The 24,876-nt window shown below is 43.4% G+C and overlaps 1 protein-coding gene and 1 long non-coding RNA gene across 2 annotated transcripts in view; one reads left to right on the top strand and one right to left on the bottom strand.

The window, feature by feature from the left end:
* SCN10A (sodium voltage-gated channel alpha subunit 10) overlaps positions 1 to 24,876 on the top strand; it is a 77,195-nt gene that overhangs the window by 8,663 nt on the left and 43,656 nt on the right. Inside the window, 9 exon segments of the mRNA XM_072941026.1 lie at positions 10,106 to 10,234; positions 10,833 to 10,924; positions 13,391 to 13,627; positions 13,991 to 14,081; positions 17,532 to 17,673; positions 18,267 to 18,464; positions 19,162 to 19,332; positions 21,915 to 22,208; positions 24,641 to 24,749. Of these exon segments, the coding sequence (XP_072797127.1) occupies positions 10,106 to 10,234; positions 10,833 to 10,924; positions 13,391 to 13,627; positions 13,991 to 14,081; positions 17,532 to 17,673; positions 18,267 to 18,464; positions 19,162 to 19,332; positions 21,915 to 22,208; positions 24,641 to 24,749 (1,463 nt within the window).
* LOC140686719 (uncharacterized) lies at positions 301 to 16,967 on the bottom strand. The gene is made up of 3 exons (XR_012060537.1): positions 16,843 to 16,967; positions 10,503 to 10,640; positions 301 to 414 (listed from the first exon to the last, which is right to left on the bottom strand). It is a non-coding gene; the product is annotated as an uncharacterized lncRNA (long non-coding RNA).

The raw sequence follows: 24,876 nt of genomic DNA, 5'->3' as shown, positions 1-24,876 counted from the left end.
TAAAAATATAAATTTAAAAGGCAAGAAAAAAACCACCAAAAATTAGGATAGTAGTAACCTGTAAAGGCAGAGGAGGGAAGGGGCTTGTGGGTACTCAAAAGGTACCATTTAGTGACATGATTAGTTGTCACAGAGCTGCTGTGGACTGAATAGTGGCCTCCCAAACTCATGTATTGAAGCCCTAACCCCTACCTCATGTGACTGTACTGGAGAAGGAGACTTTAAGCAGGCCAATTTAGCTTAAATGAGGTCATAAGGACAGAGCTAGGATCCAATAGAGCTGGTACCTTTATAGGAAGAATGGACCCCAGAGCTCTCTCTCCACCATGTAAGGGCACAGCAAGAAACTGCCGTTAGCAAGCCAGGAAGAGGGCTCTCACCAGAATCTGATGATGCCAGCACCTGCCCCTAGAACTGTGAGAAAATAAATATTAGTTGTGTAACCACTCAATCTATGGTATTTGTTATGGCAGCCTGAGCTGACTAATACACAGACATTCACTTTACAAATAATTTCAATTTCATGTTCATTTTCATTATGCATATTACATATCATAATGAAAAGCTTTAAAACAAAATAAGTTTAAAGTAAGTGACTATTGCATAAAATGCAGAACACTGAAAAACAAAAGTCAGAAGATAGCATCTAGGTAGATAAATCGCTGTTAGTGTTTTAGTTTATTTTCTCTATATGTATGCTGAGATGGTATGGCATGTAAAATTTCTATCCTTTTAAACTTTTAATGCAAAGCATTTTCTCTCAAAAGTAAGAGTTATTTTGGGGATTCTGGTTAAATATGGAAGATAGCATGAATATTTCACCCCAGGCCTCTCAAAATGCCAATGAAATGACAGCATGGGAATAAGAATATACAAGAACAAAGAGAAGTAGAAAAGGAAGCACAGAGGACAAAAGATGTCAAAACAATCTCAGAAGACTGAAAGTGGGTGGAGGACTGGTAAATGACTCAGCAGACCAGAGCTTGTTAACAGTGCCTGCAGAGAGGGATAAAAATGAGGATCAGGGCATTTTACCCCCGAAAATCCCGGAGGCCCTGAAAATGCTGACAGGGTACAAATAGCAAAAATTGGGACTAGGAGGAGGGAATACGTGGAAGCTGAGGATGTACATTTATTGTTGCTTCTATTATAGTGAGAAGTTAAAGTGCATTCTTTAAAGTTGATGTATAAAGAAGTTTAAAATTATATTTAACAGTACAAAGGTAAGCAGGAAAAAGATATTATTAAATACAATCATATGATGGATAAAACAGAGGGAAAAGGAAAGAATTAATGGAAATTAAGAGATACTGTTTAAAGAGATAGCATCCTAAGGGCAACGTACAGAGTTCTAATTATAACTGTGCATGTATCATTTAAGGCAACTGCTAGAACTCAAATAAAAGCTTTTCTACATTCAGAATCATACAGAGGAAAAATAAAGCAAGCAAAATATACCAGACAATGAAATTTTTTTAAATGATTAAAAACATAACACAATATACGCAAACTTAGATCAAATAAATCTATCATGGCAATCAATATAAATGAATTTGACTCATCTGCTTAAAAAAACTTGGGTTTCATAACAAGACAATATTAACCTGTGTGTTAACTCAAAAATACACTGCTCATAGTGATACAGAAAGGCCAAAAATTAAAAAATGGACAAAGATACAGGCAAAAGCAAACAGAAAGAGCAGGAGGCATGATCTTAATATCAGGGAAGGTGGGCTTTAGGCCAAAAATTATTAAACAGAAGAAAAATGACACACAGTAATACTTAACAACTCATAAACAGTAACGTATATCTTCACAAACAAATAATGTGACAACAATGTTCACAAATCAAAACCTATGGGAATATTAGGGTAAATAGACAAGAACGTTATAGAGACAGAAAAGTGTAATTAATTTCTTTCAGCCCTGACAGATCAAATGCATTAAAAGGTATATAAAGAAATAGATGACCAAAGTAACATAATTAATGAGATCTAATTAATACATTTAAAACTATATTCCCTGAAGAATAATCATATAAATCAGCCAGATATTAAACAAAAAAACCTTAATAATATCCCAAAGTAGAAATAATAAAACGAGAAAATAATAACAAAATCAGAAAAGAAAAAAAAGAGAGGTCTTTCCATTTGGTAAAATTTTTAAAACCTCTCTTAAAGAAATCTTAGTTGAAAGAAAAGCTACAGACCAGAATTATAGAATTTCTAGGGTAGAAAAAATTCAAGAACACTTTAATCAGAACCTATAGGGTGCAGTTAAAGATGAGCACAGAGGATAATCCATAGCACTGAAGCATAGAATATTTGTATCAGTAGAAAATGAAAAGAATTACTTAACCTAAAACTATAAAAAAGAAGAATAAAATAAATGAAAACAGCAAGAAGAAATGAATAATGTAAAAGAAAAAATTAATTAGCTAGAAAAGAAAAGGACAGAACTTATAAACCCAAAAGTTAATGTAAAAAATATGCACAAGTCATTTGTGCTGAAAAAAATGACAGTATAAAGTATTTTGACAATGACAGAACTTTACTGAGAGAAATTTTGAAGTATCTAAATAAATTTAATGGATTAGAAGACTCACTATTGTTAAAAATGTCAGTGCTGCCCACATTAACCTATAGATTCAATGAAATCCCAATAAAAATCTCAGCAGCATGTTTTGCAGAAACTGACTGAAAAGATTTTACTTACATGGATGGTGCAAAATTTATGTAACTGTTATTCTATGGATTAGGTATTTCTGTTGATCCTAATCAACATAATCCTCATATTTTGCCATCATGATTCTTTGGTGATCATCCTTACACATGTATCTGTGCATACACAATATGCGTAAATGTGAGGGGAACGGGATGGCTGGCTCAAAGGGATGTACAATTTTAGTTTTTGAGATACTGCCAAACTGTTTTCCAAAGTTGTACCAATTTCCATTCCCAGTAATTATTAAATCTATTCTTCAGACTTTGTATTAATTAAATTGTGACAAAGTTTCCTTTATAAACACAATTTTAAAAACAGCAAAGATAAAAATCAACCTATCTGGTCGTAGTGCTAGACATTTATGTGACAGGTATTAAGTGACACAGAAGGGAAAGGAAAGAGAATTAATGGAAATAAGAGATATTGTTTAAAGAGGTAGCATCCTTGGCCTCAAGAAAATTATCAGACTCTGGATTTTATTTTTGAAAAACTGGTAACGAAACTGGTAATACCCATGGGTTAAGTACTGTCTCTGGGAGGAAAAGAGTAGATGTCCTTGGGGTAGACTGGGGCTGCAACGATCATGCTGTGTATTTTTTAGTAAAAATTAAACTGTAGTCAGTGCAGCACCAGGAGCCAACCCTACTGCCATGTTCTTGAAACAGTCTTTTGGACGCTTATCTCCCCTCCTTGCCCTTATACCTCCTTGAAACATTAACTTTGCACTGTTACCTGCTGATAAAGGTAGTTCCCTGCCTCCTGCCTGCCTGCCTATCTGTCTGCTTGTGAGAGGGTTATGTATATATTCCATTCCATGTATGTGTGTACTCCATTTTTTAAATCGCTTCTAGTGCTCAGAAAGAAACTAGAGAATCACCAGGACAAAGTGAAGAAGAAAGCTGTCTCTTTGGGTTGCTTTTCCGTCTTTCTGCCTTGTGGTCTTCCTTCTGTATTGTCCCTAGGAATTCCAAATTCTCCCTGTGTTCTGCAGAGCAATTCAGCTCTTTCATCCCCTACAGTGTTTCTCAATAAGTGATCAAAGTATCTCATTAGCCTCTAAATCACTTGACAGATTCAGAAGAAAAAATGCAGTCATTTTATGCACAGATAATTTAAAAATCTGAAATAGAAGATTAATCACAATTTTCACAGAACTTCTGACTTTTTATGTTTTTAAAAGCTGTGTTTGTGCTTCAGGGACTGACTTAGTTCACACTGGTTAACCTGGAGTTAATCATGGGTAGTTGACCTTAACGATTTTATTGTCGTCTGACATCACGTTCACATTTGTGGTTTACGTTTGTAAAACTTGCATTTGTCATTCCTACTTGTTGCAAAATATCACAATTCAAAAAAATGAACCATCATTTCACAGGCAGTTTGCAGAAACATAACAATGGTGATGAAAATAGAAAAATAAATCCTACAATATGAAATAAGGTTCACAAATATGAATGGACTCTGTCACAAATATAAACCTTGAATCTGTATGTCATGAGACAAGTGGGCAATGGATGTGGATAATCTCACAAAGGCAGATGAAGATAAGTAAGAAAACAGGGAGCCTGACGAAAGATGATCATTAAATTTTATTGGATCAATGATCCGTTTGTTCTAGTACTTAGTTCATTATCTGTTAACATTTTTATGAAATAATAACAGAAAGCTACCAAAGCTTTCATATCATTTTCCAAAAACGTTTATCACTTTTAAACCAATTGACTTTCTCTATACAAAGTAAGGATTTCCAGTACAAAATTGTCAAAATTTGATATTAAAGGTTGAAAGACATGAAAACTGTAGAGTCATCATTTGCCCTCATAGTAAAACAAGCAAAGTTGTACCCTTGCTGGTAAGATATGAAACCAGCTTCAAAACCAATGACAAATAATTGTAATTGGAAAGAAAGCAGGAAATAATCGGTAGAATTCCTTTATCAGAACTACTGTATTTCTTATAATGTGACTGGCATTTAAAATTAGTGACTGTTATGTATGTAAACAAGCAAACATTTTACCTTCTATCTACGGTATATATATACAACAGAATAATACTCTTCAGCCTTAAAAACGAATGAGATTCTGATACATGTCACAACATGAATGAACCTTTAAAACATTATGCTAAGTAAAATCAGCCAGACACAAAATGACAGATATTGTATGATTTTACTTATATCAGGTCCCTAGAATAGGCAAATTTATGGAGGCGGAAGGGAGAATAGAGGTTGCCAGGAATCAGGGGAAGGAGGAATGGAGAGCTGCTGTTTAATGAGCACAGAGTTTCTGTTTAGGATGATGAAAAAGTTCTGGCGCTGGATAGTGGTGATGGCTGCACAGTTCTGTGAATGTACTTAATACCACTGAATTGCATAATTAATAATGGTTAAAGTAGTAAACTTTATGTTATATTTTAACACGATTAAAGAGAAAAAGATGGTTGAATTGATACTGAGGAAGCTCCACTACATAGTTAGCAAGGAAAGGCATCGCTATACAAATGGAAAATGTTTCCAAATGCCGGATGTACCTTACTGATGAAAACAGCAGGGGTCCATAGCACACCTCCAGGCCCTGATTTGCTGTTGAGGGACATCATGGAAGTTGTGACTACAATGTGATTGCGGTCACTTAGTATATGTATCTCCAGACCACAGGGATGAAATGAATAGTGAGTATAAGATGCTCTCCAGTGCTAAATTGCTCTGGCTGGCAAACAAAAAATGGTTTGCAGTGTTTTAAAATAAGGAATGAAATCTTTTTAAATGGTCATTTCTGTGAATATACATGGCATGTCTCAGTATTACACTTAAGATTTTGAATAGTATGGGTCTTTGACTTCAAGGCCAAATATCAGGATTTTTAATGACTAGACATCAAGATTTCTTAAAACTGAACAGTGGTACAAAGGGCTCAGTGGCTGAAAGTTTCACTTTTCCCCCACACCAACGATTTTCTCCATTTATCAGGAAAAAACACCTAAGATATGTCGTTGCATATTAAAAATCACGTCCAAATGCTGCAATTGAACATGCACAAATACCTTCGGAGCCAGATGCCACCGAAGGGAGGGTGTGACTCCATCAGCCGCTGTCTCCCAGGTTGAAACCTTTAACCTTCTAGCTTTCAGTGGCACTAAACTGGGGCACTTGTCCTCTGGTGAAACACTGCAAATAGTCTTTAGAGAGAACTCTCTCCATAATTTCAGAATCTGCATTTGATCTGAAAAGCCAGAAGTATCTGTCAAAGCTTCCCAACAACCTATAATTCTGAGTTAAGATTTTCTAATTTAGAAAACATAGAGTGGGGGGGAAGCCCAACAAGCTATGGTAGCTGACAGCTCAAGCAGCTATCCGGCCAGATATAGATTGCTTCACGAATGATTTCAAACATTATTTCTCCTCTCACAGAGAGGGGAAAAAATTACTGCTATTCACTTTTTTAAATTTGATTTTTACTTTTATTTAAGGTATACAGATCCATGGTTTAGAAGGTCACATAGTTCCATAAAGATTCTAACAAAAACATCAATTTCATGCTTCTCATCTCCTCACCCCTAATCCCATATTTCTACAGGCAACCACTCTCAGCTTTTTTACTGCTTTCTTCTGATACCTCCCTATCTCTAATAATATACTCAGACTACTATTTTTTTTATTTTTCCATGTTAGATATTATCTGTTAGCTTTTTGTTATGAGGGAAAAACTTCAGTCCACATACACACCACTCATTTCCTCTCACACTCACTTTCCCATTATAGTTATAATTTTTTGTTAGATAACCTGATAACATGCACAGTCTGACTACATATATGACCGTATAATTGTATTGCTAAGTAAATATTATTCACAGCTGTATCATGCAGTGTACTTTGGTTACATTTCGTCTTTGCATAGTGTTTTTACTTTCTGTGGAATTAGGAAGGATTTCATTTCTTCATTTGCTCAGTTTTCTATATATGTATCACTCTTTTGTACCCAAACTCTTCTCCAGACGTTTAACTATTGCTTCAGTTTACTTGAACACATCAGGTTATCCATCAGTTTCCATTTTTCTTGGGAAAATCCCTTATAGTTCCCCCCTCCTGCTTCAGTCTGGTCTAGATGTTTCCTGATCCTGATTCACAGCTCTTTTATGGAATCTTTTGGATTCCATTTGTCACTCCCCTGCATCCTGTGTCTTCCTCTTTGTTGGTTCTGTCCTTGTTTTTGATGGAGCACATTCTCTAGTAACTGTCTTGGACGAGTAGGTGGGATGTAAATTTTCTAAGACTTGGCATATCTTTATTCTACCCTTATCTAAGCAGTTTAACTGGAAAAGAGACTCTATATTAGAAATTATTTTCCTCAAAGATTTCAAGGCATTGTTTCATTGTCTTATAACTTCCAAGGTTGCTATTAAGAAATCTGATGATATTTTGATTCCCAATCTTTTTTATATACGAGCTGTGACTTTCACTCCCTCAAAAAAAGTTAGGATCTCTTTGTGTACAATGTTCCCAAATTTTGTGATGTTATGCCTTGATATGAGCCTTTTTCATTCATTTTCCTGAATACTTGTGGGTGTTTTTAACTGAATACTTAGATCCCTCAGTTTGGAGACATTGATAGATGTTGCTTTTAAAGTGTGAAACAACAGGGAAACACTCATTCTGGAAGCTCATCACTTTACCCAAGGTTGCCCTATATCCTCCATCATCACCTCACTCAGCTCATGTTTCGGCTTACCCTATCCTATATTGTCCCTCTTTCTTTTGGAGAAGTTTAGTTTACCAGCTGGATATGTGGGACTGGTATTCCTGGGTTTGCCACAATCTTAAGCCATTTCTTTACCACCATTGGGCCTTCCATATACCAAGGACACAGGAGACCACAAATGGTGTAATCAACACAGCAAGGTTGGCAGCATATGGGAATTAACCTGCATGAACCGCTTGTGAGGATCCGAACAGGTACTACGGCCACACATTTTTCATCTTCCTCTTAGGCGTGAGTTCGTAGCTGGAATCAGACCACTTATCCAAAATGCACCTCAGAAGACTTTCCTTAGGGATGGTTGAAATATTCCCCACTTTTTAAAGACAGAAATACAGGGCAAACAAAACACAAACAGTGCACACAAATGCTAGCATCTAAAGAAACAAATGAACCAGCTCATAAATCAGGTAAAAGTCTAACAACTATTTCCTCTCTCCAACAGGGTACCCCACTCAAATACAAAACGAAATTGGCTTATTCTGGAGGGGAAAAAAAAAAAACCCAAATGGAAAGTAATGAAGCTTCCGGCTGTCCACACTGAAGTGACTCACCCTACTGTGTGGAGCCCATCGGCTCCCAGATGCCAATTTCTTGCTCTAACTGCCAAGCACTAGGGTAGCCGGTGCTGCTTCCAGGAATTCTGAAGGGAAGATCCTCAGAACAGTTGGTCCCAGAAGCTGCTAGAGCCTTACTCCAAAATTCCCCAACCAGGGCTGGCTGGCCATGAACAGCAGGGCCCCCGGCTGGCTTCCCCCAAATTTGTTACCAAGTCCAAACTCTTTCTGCTTGCTGCCCGACAGGTGTTAAGGCAAGAAATAATTTTTTTTTTTTTGGAAAGCCAGGGGGCAGAGAAGGTAGGGTACTAATGTCCCAGACCACCATCTTACCCAAGTCGGAATTCAAGTTACTTTTACACTAAAAAGGGGAAGGGGCGTGGTTGGTTTTCTTGGTGTTGGAATCCTTTGTTCTTGCAGCTGGTCAGGTTATGGTGTCCCCGTAAACTACCACCAAGACAAAGGCCATTCTCTGTCCTGCAACTTTGTATCTCTGTATGGATGGGAAAGTGTCAGACCCTTCAAGATCAGAGCCTTGGGAATGGGCTGTCTTGCATATTCCAGGCTATAGGCAACGTTCTTTTACAAAAGGTGCAGAGCCAGTATAACTAAGCATAAGAAGCAGCCCAGGGTTAGAGCTGAAGGAACAGATCTAATATGGAGTCAGATTTGTTCTTCCCTATTACACTTCTTGTGAAGACTTTTAAACTGCCCTTTCAGCCCCACTTGCCACCATCTCCCCAAACCCCACTTTCAGAGGTGTTTAGCATCCCTAAGTCCTAAGAAGCTCTGCGGTGTGGGTTGCCTTGCTTCTGACTCCCTCCTTCCAGCTAAGGTTTCAGCTTTCTAGGGTCTGCTCTGTCAGTTACCACTCATCCGTCCTAACTCCTAATTTCCAAAATGCTGTTGTGCTCTCCGTTATCATTGTCTTAGTGAATGTATGCTTTTTAAAAAATTCCTTTCACTACCTTTAAGAAGGATTTCAGAAAGGATAGAGGTGTAAATACATAAGGTTCAATCTGCCATACTTAATCAAAAGTCTTCATTTTTTATACCAGTGTTACCTGGTATGAAACATAATACAGTGTTTACAAAGATTTTTTTAATGTAGCCAAAATTAAGTGTGATTTATGCATGCATCCAAATTCCTTTGGTCAGTGGTTCTAAAAGGGTAGTTCTCCAGGTCAGTTGCATTAGCCGCTGCTGGGAACTTGTGAGAAATGCAAGTTCTTAGGCCCTACCCCAGACTTATCAAATCAGAAACTCTGGGGTACAGCCCAGAAATCTACATTTGAACAAGCCCATCAGGTAGTCGGTCAGATGCAGGCTAGAGTTTGAGAACCACTGCTGTTAGTGACTGAGGGATTCTGAACATTTGAGAAATACGGCCCTCCTCTTAAGCTCAGCTTCTAATCCATCACTTCAAATCCAAACCCACAAAGTGCCCAGCATGATACAAAGGCTATTTTGAGATGACTTCCTCTAACAGGATCCATCTTCCTGAGAAAATGTTTGTGAATTTAAATGCTTTTTTTCTTCCATGGCACCTACCTGTTTACTGCCTTCTGTGGCTCTTAGACTGGGATCCCTGAAGCCAGAAATGCCGGCAGACCAAGCATGGGGTGAGAAGAAGTGAGAAAGTAACAAAGTTTGGAGAGGAGGGATATAGCAGAGCCTCCTTCCGCCGCCAAATCCTCAGCAGTCAACAAATTGAGAGAGGAGCTACCAGCTTCCCTCACTCAGGGCAGGGAGCCTCGGGGAACCTCACAGAATTAAAGAAACTTTGTTCTGAACCTTGCAGTGGTTGCCGGTCATTGGCCTCTGCCTACCTTCTGAGCAGCAGATGCTGCCAGTCATCTCAGCCACACCCATCCCTCCTCCTGACTCTCCAGCATCTGTGTGCCTCCCCTGAGTTCCTCAGTCTGTGTCTCACCTCCCTGCCTTCCCTTCTTCCCCTTCCCCTCCTCGGTGATAATCTTCACGTGTTTTCCTTTGGAACCATCACAGCAATGCTCCCTTTGACTTCTCTCCAAGGAACAGTTAATACTCCTTTTCCACCTTCCCTTCCAGATATGTCTTCACTGTCATTTATACCTTTGAAGCCTTGATAAAGATACTGGCAAGAGGATTTTGTCTAAATGAGTTCACTTACCTGCGGGATCCTTGGAACTGGCTGGATTTTAGTGTCATCACCCTGGCGTGAGTGTTTCTCCATGCTGATCTGTTTGTATGTCTGTGTGGGGCTTGTCGGTGTGTCCAGGCTTCCACTCTGGGAATGTCCCCTTATCTCTGTTCAGCTTCCTTATTCGGGACTGCATGGCCAGGGGTTTCTTTGACACAGACTATTGCTCTGGGAGCCATTTTCCAAGGTTAGTCCCACACCCTTGGGGAGAAGTTGGAGACCTCAGATCTGAGCTGATAACTGGCCTGCCAGAGTGAATCAGACAAGGCTCAGCCTTGTACCTACCAGACGTGAAGGCCTTTCCCTGAGGAACCAGGGCCTGACGAGACTGGTTGGCCACACCTACATGCTAGAATATCCATCCATCCATCCGTAGCCCACGGAGCCTCCTAGATCATAATGCATCTTTTCAAAGGGGCCATTCTGGAAAATAGTGCCATAATTAAGTTAATGTCGGCTTCAGTCTATAGGTAGAAGTGCTAGTAGATTCTCAGTGTCTGTTCTGGGTCCTTCCTAGGCTCATGTTACCCAACGTTGTTCTTACTTATTTATGCCGCATGAATTCCCCCAAGACCCTCTTCTTACAGAGTTGCTGACTGAGTTCTGGTCCTACAGATACATATGTGAAGCAATAGATCGCCGAGGGATCTCGGGCCTGCGGACATTCAGAGTTCTTAGAGCTTTAAAGACGGTGTCTGTGATCCCGGGTGAGCTGCTTTAAATCAGCATGTTTATTCATAGAGTGTGTGTTGTTTCCACAGCCTGCTTTGATTTTCACAAAAGCCCCATAAAATTCCAGGGCATGGACTATTGTCCCCATTTGAGAGACAAGGAAACTGAGGCCCAGAGAGTAGAAGACAAAAACCCAAATCCTCATCCCTAAAGGCGAAGTATGACCTGGAAACCTCACATCCCAGTTCCTAACCAACGCTCTGTCCATAGAACACATGACCTCACCATCAGTAAATGATGAGACAGCCACGTCTTCGTTATATGTTTGCATTTAGGGGGTTCAGGCAAGCCTCTAGTCAGATTCTCATTTATACTTTACACCAAAAGTGTAAACTTGAAAACAGGGAAGAGGTGAAAAGGCAGTGTCTGGTGAGTGTCTTCACCATTTCCAAGAATCTGAAAGTTTGAGCCTCAGCCCTGTCTTTGATCCTACAGAAGAGAAAATAATTAGGCAATTCTTGATTACGGACAATTCAGCAACCAAAGTAGTCCAGCCGAGTTCATCTCAGTGGGCGCCAAGATCTCTGTTGCTGATGCAGGAAAAACAGATGTTGGGCGTGAGGAGGGCCATGTCCCAGGTCTCCGTTGAGTCCCTGGGACGTGCCCTGCCAAGTGTGGGTCCTTGGCTTCGTGCAAGAAATAATTCAAGAGCGAGACACAGTTGAATAAAAGATTTATTTGCAGAGATACGTACTGCATAGAGTGTAAAGCAAGAGAAAGGCCACGAGGTGTGGGGGTTAGGAGCTCGGGTTAAAGTAAAAGTAGGTACACACTCCATAGACAGAGTGCGGGCTGCCTCCAAATATGAGGGAGCAAAAAGAGGCAGCAATGAGGCGTGGTGTTGGCAGTTTTTATGGGCTCAGTAGCTCCACGCCTACAAGTGGGAGGAGTATTCCAGCTACCCTGTGGAAGGGGCTGGGATTCCCAGGAAGTGGGCTGCAGCCCACTCTTTGACCTTTTGTGGTTAGCCTTGGGACTGTCATGACACCTGTGGGCATGTTATTTATCATGCTAACGTGTTACAGTGAGCATATAATGAAGCTCAAGGTCTACTGGGGAAGATTCTTCATGAAGAAAATCATAGCAATGAGTAGTCAGTTCTGCTGCTTGGTGTCTCTCTCACCAACTCTTAGCCAGGAAGACCTTGAGTGTTGTGCACCAGACCTGGCCTCTCCAGACCCTCCTCCTGTGTCATCTCTCTCCTCTACCAACCACCTTGCATCACCTTCCAGAATCAGCTTGTGGTTCCACAAACACTCCGTGCCTTTGCTCATCTTCCAGCCTTTGGCCACGCTGCTCTTCTGTCAGGAGGATCCCTCCTCCTCTCTTCATTCAACCCATATTCATCCTCAGGGCTCTGCCATGGTCTGACCTCCTCAAGGAGACTGCCTGGTCTTCCCCTAACTTCCCCAAATCCTACCCCACCCCACCCCACCCCAGCCCCAGGCTTCTGTGAGCGCTGTTCCTAAGTGTGCCCACCTGCTCAGTGATGTAGTTTCCCCTCACTGCATACACCACCCCACGCCAGTGCCTTAACAATTGCTTGGCTCCCAGGCAGGGACCACATGGGCCAGGGGGTACTCAGTGAGTTATTTGCTGACCAAAATGACAAGGCAAGGCTAGCTCGCCACCTGCTTCCCTGGTCAGACAGCTCTTTCTGCTACTTGTGGAGCTGCTTCCCCAAAGAAGGTGATTTCCTTTGCCAGAGCAAAAAATCATCCTTCTTTAAACAAGCAGGGGCCCCATCTTTGCTACCAGCTGTGCTCCTTCTCAGAGTCTTTTTCTGCCTCAGTGACTCTCGGTGTCTCTCATGGCCTCGCTTTATTGCTGTGTTCATCTCTCTGTGTCTTTGTGTCTCTGTCTCATTCTATCTCCCTTGTGTGTCTCTCCCTCACCCCTCTTCCTCCCTCTCCTCCTCTTTCTCTTCCTCCTCCCCCTCCTCCTCCTTCCCACCTCTCTCTCTTTCTCACACACACACACAGACATGCATACATGCACTGAGGTTCATGTGTCCCCAGCCTCAAGCTGCCTCCCAGGACTGAGATGAGGACAGAAAAACAAATACCAAATGACTGGAGTGAAGTTAGTAGTCTTACCCCCAGCACAGTGCCGGGAACACAGCAGGTACTCAACGATTAGTTTCTAAATTGAATCGCTACTGTCAAAAATTTATTAGCTTCAGACTGATTTTAAAAATGCATTGCCTGAGTCTCAGTTACCTCATTTTTACAATGGGACAGTAATCTCCACCTGCCTGCTTCTTGGGTTTATTGTAAAGTTCAGATGAGGAACTGGGCTTGGAGCTGCCAGTTTGCAAAACACCTCACACCCGTACGTGATGAGAGGGTAGGACAGCTAAGATGCAAGCGTGCCAGGCACACACGTGTGCTCTGTGTGTGGCATCTCATCCATGTGGGAGTATTGCTGTCATCTTCCCACAGGGCTGAAGGTCATCGTGGGGGCCCTGATCCACTCAGTGAGGAAGCTGGCTGATGTGACCATTCTCACCGTCTTCTGCCTGAGTGTCTTTGCCCTGGTCGGCCTGCAGCTCTTCAAGGGCAACCTCAAGAACAAATGTGTCAAGAATTGCACAGCTGTCAACGAGACAGCCAATTATTCTTCTCACGAAAAACGCAAGTGAAATTTCTGTTGTAGGGATCAAGATCTGGTTGGCCGGGGTTGTTAAGGACCTGCATCCATGTACAGACATATATTTTGATCCCTCTTTCCTGCTGAAATGCTTCTCCTGAGTTGGGTTTTAGTTTAGGGGCCACCCGTTTTCTGTTGCCCAGTGTCCCTTTTATAAGGAAATGAGCTGTAAATCCAGGGACAGGTCATTTTGCTTCTTCTGGAGGAGGCTCAGAGCTGAAGCCAGTCCCCAGCTTTTCTCTTCCCAGATGAGACATATTCCCTTCCCTGCATTCAGGCTTGTCCACTGAGGGCAGACAGCCAAAGGAGCTCGCCTTGCTTGGGCAGAAGACTCAACCAGTGTTGCTTTCACCACTCAAGGCTTGACTTGAGGGTTCAAAACCCTATATGAGGCTTTCACGTCTTCCTTTATTTTGCAGATTTCTACAAAAACAAACCAGGCACCTCTGATCCTTTACTGTGTGGCTATGGATCTGATTCAGGGTGAGTGTCCAACCTATGACAAAGCACAATGCCTAGCAGCCCTTCCTTCTTCTTGCCATCAGCTCTTTATGGGTGAAGCCTGGGTTGCAAGTCCTGAGGAAGATGTAGAAATTAATGATTCACGGCCTCTGCCATCCCAGGCTCATGGAGAGGGAGTGTATGAGTTAGTGCTTGCTGTATAACCAACAACCTCCAAGATTCTGTGGCTTAAAACATCAGCCATTTATTTAGCTCAGAATTCTGTGCATCTGCACATTGGGCTGCGATCAGCCTGATGCTCTTCTAGCGTTGACTGGGCTCATTTATGCATCTACAGAGTGAACAGATTAGCAGGGGTCCAACGGATCTAGGAGAGCCTCAGCTGGGGTGTCTTGTCTCTTCTCCATCTGTTCTCTCATCCCTCAACAGACTGGCCCAGGCTTATTCTCATGGTGGAGGCAGGATTCCAAGAGAAAGAGTGGAAGTGGGCAAGGTCTCTTGAGGCCAAGGCACAATGTCACTTCTACTGCATCCTATTGACTAAAGCAAGGCACAGGCCAGTCCAGACCCAAGCAGTGGGGGAAACAGACTCTATCTCTTGATGGGAGAACCTGCAACATCTCATTTCTAAGGGATATGGGTACAGGGAGGGGAATAATTGTAATCATTTTTGCAAACAGTCTACCCCAGGAGGGAACCAATATTTATTAAATATGGTTTGTGTCAGATGCTGTATGTTTAATTATCACAACTTCATCACATGGGTTTTATTATCCTCACATAACAGAGGAAAGAACACATGCATCAGACTTGGCAATCTCAAGTCCTTATAGAAGCCAGACACATAACAACAAATGTGAGGAGTAGGCTGGGTGGGAACCACGGCAATGACAGTTCATGCCGCATCTAAAGGGGTAGCCATTGACCAGTCCAGCTTTTGGAAGTCATGTGGAAATGTGGGTCCACTGCTTCCAAACCTTCCAAATCTTAAAAGAGAGATGGGAGATTTAGAATTTTATGTGAACTCTCCTAACTATAAACATTGGCTACCAATTCCAAAAATGTCTGCATATTGTGGGCCAAACAAAATGTTTCAGCAGTGCAAAAACAGCCAGAAATCTGCCAGTTTGTGAGCTCTGATGCACATACATAAAGATGCTATACTGTGGAGATCCAGGGTTGTCCTAGAAGCTCCACAGGCTGGGGAAACACAGCAAGATGATGGTGTGAAGCAGGAAGGATGTCAGGGAAGGTTTCCTAGAGGTGGTGGTTGAAGTGAGATTGAAGGGATGTCTCCAGGCTGGGTGAGCACGAGAGGGTTTGCACAGAGCCATTCCAGGTAGCAGAACAGAATGTGAGACAAAGCAAAGGGGTAGGGGACTCTTCAGGTCTGCCTGCTGCCTTGACGACAGGTGGAGGCATGAGCAGAGAGATCAGGCAGCAGATCGGAAAGGCTCATCTCCCGAATCTCCATGGTGGGGGCGTCTGGAACCCCAAGCCCACATGACCTTGCTCCCCGAGTGGCCAACAGAACTATACTGTGCAAGTGGAGCTGGGTGGGACCTGCATGGAGTTCTGCCCTAATCAGCTCACTAGGAAAACAATCTCAGCTAGAGCTGAGCGCTGGGACGAACAGGAGAATTTGAGCATCATGGGCCCCTTGGCCTCTTTCTTCACAAATGCAGTTGGCATTTGGTTCCTGAGCTCAGAGAGAGGGATGTTCTGAGGTCAGTTTTCATTTGCCTTTGACTTAAAATCAAAACCGAGGGCCCCTCAGTGTCCTTTTCCTGTCTGAATAATGGCATTTCTCATGAGGATGGTTCCACAGTAGCACGAGCCCTGTCTGTGGTCTCCAAGCTCCATGGATCGGTTCCTGGGATCCAAGCTCTGAGAAAGACCAGATACCCTGCTGGGTAGGCCCTGGTCACGTGAGACAGGAATGGATTGGGCTGGGATGTCAAGTAGAGGCCAGGTCAGACGATGGGTGGAGTGAGCCCTAACGGGCATGCTGTCAATACCAAACCCGGGTACTGTGCTGACCCTCTGAAAAGCCAGAGCCCTGAGCAAAAGCCCACCCTGACCAGTGGCACTGTAGAAAGAAAATCTGGGGTCTCAAGGTGGAGAACAAGTACCAGGAAATACTTGATGATTTTCAGCATTCTTTCACATATGTTATTCCAGTCCATCCTTTTGGTAGCTTCAGGTTAAAAACACCAAGAATTTTAATTTTGCATTTTGCATATAATATTTACTGTGTTGAAGGCACTTTGCAAGAACCTTTGCACCTCAGTCTCATTTAGTTCTCAAAGCAGTTAGCTGATGATGTGTAGCAGCTACAGGGGGACTCTACAGAAGATGTAGAAATAGGCTGCCCTTGGAGTTAATTACCAAACCTACAGGTTAACTAACTCCTTGGGAGAGCAAAACCAAGAGACTGTCTTTAAATATGGGTCCACAGAGTCTGGGACTCACAAATCTCCAACCAAGGCTGGGGATAGAATAGGGATTTGGTTATAATCAAGTTGTCTGGCCCTAATCGATTGTATGGGTCCCAAGATTGTATGTTTGCGTGGATGTCTGGAATAAGATTGGTGTTGGTGGAGGAATCCTAAAGTAGAACCCTGCACCACAAAAAAGGCATTACTGTTCCCTTAAACAGACCATCCCACTGGGGTGGAGGAGAGCACCTCACATGCCTTGAGCTTAGAGATACTTCACGACATCAACTCACCCCTTATTATGAGAGAGAGAGCAGTACGGCACTCCCCACCCCAGCACTTACCAAACAATCATCTTCAATCTGGCCTTCCTTCATAGGTCAGTCTTCATAGGCTACTTGACGGTTATAGTTTTCCTTTTAAATAAATCCATTGACATCTGTGTGGTCCTAGACAACTGACTTCTCTCTGAACCCCAGCTTCCACATTTGCAAGAAAAAAAAAAAGATTGTTGCGATGATTCAATTACAGCATTTGTAAAGCACTTAGGGGAGAGAGAGGCACACAGTAAATGCTCAGTAAGTGACAGTTGTTTTCTTTGTTACATATAATCGGTCACTGAACTTGGCTAATGTGAGTCCTCCTTTCAAAGACAACTCTGCCGGTGATGCCAGCTGGCTCAGGTTTTAAGTCTGCATTATTGATACTGATTCTCCCTCATCTGGTGTGAATTTGCGAAGAGCTTTCCACCTTATGGGATCATGTCTGGGCAGCCAACTAGCCTTCTCCAAGGCATTTCCCTCTACATGAAACCCTGAAGTAAACATTTCCTCATCCCCATTTGATGGGCAAGAGAAACTGAGACCTAAAGAGACTGAGTGACCAAGGTCACCCAGCTAATAGAAGGAAGACTAGTCCCTGAACTCCAGTCTTTGACTTCAAACCCTGTGCTCTTCCCACAGCCCTGGGCTGCTTTGCCCCCAGTAAGCTTAGGAGGCTGTGAAACTGATGACCGTCTCTGTTTTTGCTACAGCCACTGCCCTGAGGGTTATTTCTGCCTTAAAACATCCAGCAACCCAGATTTTAACTACACCAGCTTTGATTCCTTCGCTTGGGCTTTCCTCTCATTGTTCCGCCTCATGACACAGGATTCCTGGGAACGCCTCTACCAGCAGGTACTGATCTGCCTGTCCCCATACAGACTGAGATGAAGGCTGTATGCATGGCTACATTTTTTTTTAAGATTTTTAAAAATTTTTTAAATTAAAGTAATAGTTGATTTGCAATGTTGCATTAGTTTCTGGGGTACAGCAGAGTGATTCAGTTATACATATATGTGTGTGTATGTGTGTACATAAACTCTTCTTTATATTATTTTCCATTATAGGTTATTATAAGATATTGAAATAGTTCCCTGTGCTACACAGTAGAGGAACCTTGTTGTTTGTCATTTTATATATAATAGTTTGTATCTGCTAATCCCAAACTCCTAATTTATTCCTCCCCTCCCTTCCCTTTTATTTTGTTAACATAAATTTCTTTTCTATGTCTATGAGTCTGTTTCTGCTTTATAAATAAGTTCATTTGCATCTTATTTTAGATTCCACATGTAAGTGTTATCATATGATACTTGTCTTTCTCTATATTACTTCATTTAGTGTGATCATCTCTAAGTCTGCTTGACTACAGTTTTCCTGGAGAACCCTGACCATGTCAGAGGCCCATGTTCTCTGGGTACATGTCTCTCTTCTTTCTTTTGAATCTTCAGACCCTGAGGGCTTCTGGGAAAATGTATATGGTTTTTTTCGTGCTTGTTATCTTCCTGGGGTCTTTCTACCTGGTTAACTTGATCTTGGCTGTGGTCACCATGGCATATGAGGAGCAGAACCAAGCAACCATTGATGAAACTGAAACCAAGGAGAAGAATTTCCAAGAGGCCCTCAAGTTGCTCCGGAAGGAACAAGAGGTCTGTTAGGGGTGGATCTTTGTGGAGTCAATTGCAGACTGTATGTCCTTGGGCAGAGATCTGGACCAGCCTCTTACATTAAGCCTGACATTTTAGGGAACTGTAGGAAGATTCATCTTAGGTTAGGTTGTCTCAAAAAAGAATATGAATGAAGAGCTTGTGGAAGTGATTCATTGAGGGGTGCTCTCAGAAGAGGAGTGAAGGAAACAAGATGAGACAGGGGAAGAATTAAACAAGAAAGTGATCTCAGCTAAAGACTACCTTCAGCCTGATTCCATGGGGAGCTCCAGGGCATGACTTCTACCAGAGTTAGCTCCACCCTGAGGCAAGAGGGATAGCCCTTTTTACCCCTTATACTGGCCCCAGCCAAATATGCAGTCAAAGGAAATTGTCTGGGGAAGGCTGTAGCTGTAACCCATTAGTAGGTAATGTTCAAATCGCTGGAGATGAGTGTACTTTCCTGGTAAAAGAGATCTGGGTAGGGTATCAACAGAATCTACAGGATATGAATGACAGAGGTGACCCAGAGGTGGCTCTTGCTGCCATGTCTCAGTCCCACCACCACCCAGGTCTTCATCCTGACCTCCTCTGTTTTAGATGCTCTCATCTCTGTGACACCCCAGGTCTGGGGGGGACATACATTTATGCTAAGTTCAACCAGATACTGTTGGCTACACTTGCTGTTCTCTCTCTTCAGGTGCTGGTAGCACTGGGGGTTGACACAGCCTCTCTCCAATCCTACAATGGGTCACCTTTAACCTCCATAAATGCCAGTGAGAGAAGGCATATACTGAAGCCAAGGGTGTCAGAGGGCTCCACAGACGACAACAGATCACTCCAATCTGAGCCTTACAACCAGCACCGAATGGTAAGGGGCTCAGGGTTGTGCCTTAAAGATCGCCCACATTTGCAGCTGCCATGGATAATACTTTGACATGGGAAGAGGTTTGTAGCCAGAGATAGCTGCAGGCACAAAGACTAGGAGGATATTTTCATAATCCAGATTCCCACCCCAAAATGGTAGCCTAAACTAGGACAGGAGCAAGATGGAGGAAGGGTGGATTATAAAGACTTTTATGGGGGCTGAGGGGAGTCAACAAGGCTGAGACTGTGGAATGTTGAACAGGAAGGGAGAAGTCCAAAATGACTCCAGGTTTCAAGGTTGGGCAGTTAAGTAGGTGATGAGTCTAAGACAGAAGCACAGGAGGAAGGTAGGGAAGGTGGGAAGGTGGGGAAGGTGTAAGGAAAGTTGGTGACCTTGAACATGCTGACCTTGAGGTGTCTGTGGACGTGTGGACATCAAGGGTTGGCTTCCTTCTGACACTCTGATCAGCAGTTCTGGAGCAGGAAAGGGGGTCGTTGTTCATTGTGCTGAAATCAGTTACAAGCTGCTTTCTGACCTCATGCCTCAGCCTCCGCAGCTCAGGTTCTCACCTACTGTTGGCACAAGAGATCCCAGCACACACCCACCTCTGTGATACAGTCCAGCCTAGGAATAACTCCGGTACCTCACTTCAGACCCTGTAGTGATTCTACCCACCGTCATAACCCTCTGCCTCCTACTCCCAGATCCCTGGGCTCATCAAGCTTCCTCCTGCCAGCTCCCTCTCCCTCGAAAGTCCCGTGTACTCCAATAGACCCTTTCTACACGCCTGAGAGGTAATAACCCCTTTGTGGTAGTGTAGGTCCCACACTAATCGTATGGAGAAGGGGATCAACGTGGATATTTTTCAGGCCTGCTGATGCTCACTTCTCTTTTCCCTACTTTTTGGAATACAACCTCTAAAACCCCCAGACTGATGTGTGCGTGTACGTACACAGACACGCTCACATGTGCACTGGCCTTGGTGACACCCACGCTTCAGCATTTATTAGAGTCTGTATTTGTGCCCTTCCTGGCCTTGCTCTGCCTCTTTTGAGCAGCACCTGGCATAGACAGGGCACAGTTCAGAAGCTGTTACAGAGGGGTTTTGAGTAGGGCTCGGACAATCAGAGAACAGGATGAATCACAGCTTCCATGGAAATGTCAGTGACATTCTGAATTGGGCTTTAATTTCTCCCATTCAGTCAGCCCCACATAGATTAGCACTTGGATGTCCAATAATTGTTTGCTCTCTGTGTGTTTATGTGCTTGTCTTTACTGCTAAGTTTACCTTCAAAGGGAAAAAGGAACTGTGTCTTGTTAATTCAACAACAAATTTTTCTGCTTAGTGTCTTTATTAGTGTGCTTAGTGCCCAAGTGCAAATAGCTCAGTTGTCCCATCTTTAGTAAGGATTTGCCAATTCTGTTCCTTTGCTTTAAAAGTAGGAAGGATTCGTGGATTTTTATGAACTCATGGGCCTTAGATATATATTCTATGCGAAGAGTGCTGTGGTTTTAATACCAAATTACAGTGTTAGTTCTCATAGAGGACTGAGGTCCCAATTATCAAGAAAGCAAACCTCAGTTATGTGGGAGAGGGGAATAAATATGGAGGACTTTAATTAACAAAATGTCTCAACGTCAGTAATTTAGTAAATAAAATGAATTAAGGAAGGGAGGGAAATTCAGCTGTATGATCAAAGTTTGATAGGAAGTCAGTGTTTAGATTTTAGAAACACTCTCTATGACCTGAAGACAGAATTGGTAACTTGTTGTGGTCAGGTTCGCACAGTGGTCACGGGAACTAGCCAACCCAGCATACTGACTCCCCAGGGGCTCTGGGCCCTGTGAATTAGCTCCTTTCCTCTGGCAACTGTAAGCCACACAGTTCCCTTAGAGGAAGATTTTGATGGGAAATGTTTATTGACTGGGAGGAATGGCGCTATTCTTCCAGGAAATTAGGCTGCAACTCTCCCTTCAATCTCCCCATTGTTGACTGTTCAAAGTTTGCCTCAAGGGATCCTGGAAGCTCATTATATTACAAAGCTGTTGTCTCCTCCTTTGTGGCACAAACTCTCACACCTTTGTAGGCTAGATCTGATGAATTGTAGAACCTAATTTTCAAACTATGAAGAGCACTCATTCATTCAACAACCATTTACCAAGCTTGTTCCTGTCCTGGTGTAATAAGTCTTCTGAGATCGCAACTTTGCATTAAAGCAGGGAACTTAAGACAATTTGGTCCAGCCCCATGGCAGAAGGCTGGCCAACAACTGTCATCTGGGTGACAAGGTTGTCCTCTGACATGTCCTTGGCTGTGATGACCTATTTGTTGATCTTCTGCACCTTACAGTCTCTCATCTTTCTTGGCATTTTCCTGCACTGTATCAGGAATATTCTGTTCTCCAGTCCTCTCTACATGTTTACCTAGAATACCCCTTATGTCTGTGTCTGATTTTCCACTGGAAAGTCGGGAAGCTAAAGGCAGGGAAATGGGAGTGGGTGGAGGGAAGTATTGAATTCCAGATTTGCCTGTAGGATGACCTTCCAGCTTGCCTTCTTTTGGGCTCTTTTGGGGCCATGCCCAGTCTTTCCTAGGCCTCACCTCTGGAAGACGCCGAGCTAGCCATGGCAGTGTGTTCCATTTCCAGGCCATCGGCCGAGACATCTCATTCCCTGATGAGGTCACAGATGTCAGAATCTTTCCTGGAGACCGTGAAAGCCATCGGGGCTCTCTGCTGCTGGATAGGGGTGCAAGCCAGCAAGGCCCCCTCCCTGGGAGTCCACTGCCTCAAACCCTCAACCCTGGCTCAGGGCATGGAGAAAATGGCCACCCCACATTGCCCACTGGTGAGCTTTCCCCTGGAGCCGTCGAAGTCTCGGTGAGTTTGGGAATGCTTCAGACTCTTTTGGGCTGCTCTCCAGTTAGAGGACTCAGGCCAAGGAGCCCTGAGTGTCACCTATGGACCCATCCTTTAGACATCACTCTGCGCAACATCTCCCATCTACCCTCATTTTACAGACCGGTCATGTGAGACCCAGAGGGAGAGACTGGGTTTCCCTGAGGTCAAACAGGTTTTCTGGTTTACTCTGCACTATAGTGATACAGATGATTTTACAGCTGATCTCATTTTTTCCTCCAGTGTTTCTCTGTCCTTTCTCACTGTCACCACTTTAGAGATAGGCCTGCTTTCTCCCTGGATGAGTATGAAAAAATTAAAGGTTCTTCTCGTTTTGCCTGTAACTGTACAAACTACCCTGGGTTTGACAGTTAAGACTCAGAGAAATCTTGGAAGGTGCCTTGGACAGATCTTAGCTGAAGCAGAGTATCCCTGGCTTTATTCGGAGAAGCAGTAAGTTGCTGAAATGCACAAATTAGACGAAAGTGACTAGCTGACCAGCACTCTTAATAGAATAATCACGGAGTGTAATGGCAAGTCAGGGACTCCTCATTGGATTGGAGCTGTGATTTAATTTAAACTCTCCCTCCAGCTTCAGCAATGATGCTTCGAGTGTTTTTCTTTTGCCCTATGACCAGCCCAGGACACAGAATCGACTGCAAACAGACTTGTAGGCTGGCCATTCTGTGGCTCCAGTGACTTGGATAAGTCTTACAGAATTACCTTTGCTCCATCTCTGATTAGATGCCTGGGATTCAGGGTCCCAGCAAGAAACAGATGGAACACTCCCGTGGACAAGTGGAGAGAGCTTATTAAAGTAGTTACAGAGGTGTGCGCTGGGCTCCAGAACTAAGAAGGGGCAGTGAGGCACTGAGGGACTAGCCACAGTGGGAAGGTGTTACAAGCCTAGGCTGAAGGACGGAGGGGAAGGAGCAGAACCCAGTGAGAACTGCCCTTGTGTGTGAGAGGCAGCCTGACAGAGGTGGTGGATCACAGCCACTACTCAGACACAGCCCAGCAGGGAAGAAGCCAGCTGACAGATAGCCAGCTCCTCTCTCTTTCCAGTGTCTGATCTCCTGTCTGTGCCTCTCATTGGCCAAACCTGACCAGAACCAGGGGGTGAGGGTGATGCAGTTTGTCCAAGTCACCATCCCCAGGTACAGAGCAGGACAGAGATGGTAGAGGATAGACCAACAGAGAATCACCAACCCAGAGTCCTCAAGTCAAAGCCAGGCTGCAGGGCTCTCTTGGAGGTGCTTTAACACTCAAAAACGCCACATTCAAGAAAGCTTGTTATCGCTGCCTAGATTACTACTTTCCTAGATATTCCGACCTTGATTTTTTTTTAGTGAAATTATTTGGCTAGGGCAAGATAACTCCTTAAGCCCTTCCGTGTCAGATGGACTGGGATTTCAATCACAGCTATGCCATTTACCTACTGAATTACCCTCAGCAAGTCCCTTAAATTTTTCAAGCCTCCATTTCTCCCCTGATAAAAAAAAGTTTCTAAATAGCTAAAAGGTTAAATGGAATCACAGATTGCCTCCATTTATATATGCGTCAGAGCAATAACAATAGCAGATGCTAGTGTCTTTAGTTGAGTCCTCATGGTTGAAAACTTTCCAAACTTTCTGTATATCTATCAAGCACTGACTGTATACCTATGAGCTTCACCTGTGGCAGGTGCTCAATAAGTGTTTGTTGAATTTGGATTCTGGATGGTTTGTGCAGTGCTGAGTCAGCTGTTGTGGGCCTGGGACGCCCCACCTCCAGGGTGTGCATGTGACCAGAGTTAAAGGCCTAGCCCAGGACCCAGACAGAACTTCCAGTGAAGGCACAGAGAGGGAAGAGTCAAAAGGATTGTGTCAGAAACTGAGAAATGGGCAATCAAGACACAAATATTCCCTCAGAAAGAAAGAGATGGGGTGGAATTGAAACTAGGTCAGATGTTGGCGAGAGAAACAGGACTCTTAGGAGGGAGGTCAAGGAGGCCTGTCATGGAGTAGGAATTTGTGTAATTGTCATATGCACAGCCCAGAAGAAGTCTAATAATGACCGCCTGGCCCGATCCCCCTGCAGCTCTCACCTCCCTTTGGTAGAAACCTCAGAGGCACTTGAGGCAGCCCCATCCTCACCCTGAACCCAGGTGCTTGTCCAAGGGCAGACTTTGCGTGGGTCGTCTGTTAGCTACGAACCCAGGCTCTGGCTGCACCTCAGCTCTGTGTCCTGCTCCTCATGTTCTTACCCCAAGTTCATGCATCGGCCCCTTTGCTCTAAGCATGACTGCAGAGGATCTTAGCTTCGTGGGGCAACTTGCAACCACCTGAGCCAGGCCAGTAAGAGGCTGTGATCTGTCCTTGCCACAGAAGACTTCCTGTTGGGGGAGTGTCCTGACTCTGTTTGTGTCCCAGCAGGCACTGGATGCAGGACAGAAGACTTTCTTAACAGCGGAATACTTAGACGAATCTCTTCGAGTTCAAAGGGCGTTGAGTGTTGTCAGTGTCGTGACCTCCGTCCTCGAGGGTAAGTATTGCTCATTGGAACATCCATTCTTTGTGCCACAATGATGAGTCCCCCTATGAGCAGAAGATGGATCCTCCCAAACCTGTGTCAAAGGGCACCCGCCTCTGTGTCCTGAGATTCTAAATAC

The sequence above is a fragment of the Vicugna pacos genome, chromosome 17 (assembly GCF_048564905.1).
Source record: "Vicugna pacos chromosome 17, VicPac4, whole genome shotgun sequence".
Classification (NCBI taxonomy): Eukaryota; Metazoa; Chordata; class Mammalia; order Artiodactyla; family Camelidae; genus Vicugna; species Vicugna pacos.
Note: the sequence above shows the minus strand (reverse complement) of the source record. Positions and strands in the feature narration are given on the sequence as shown.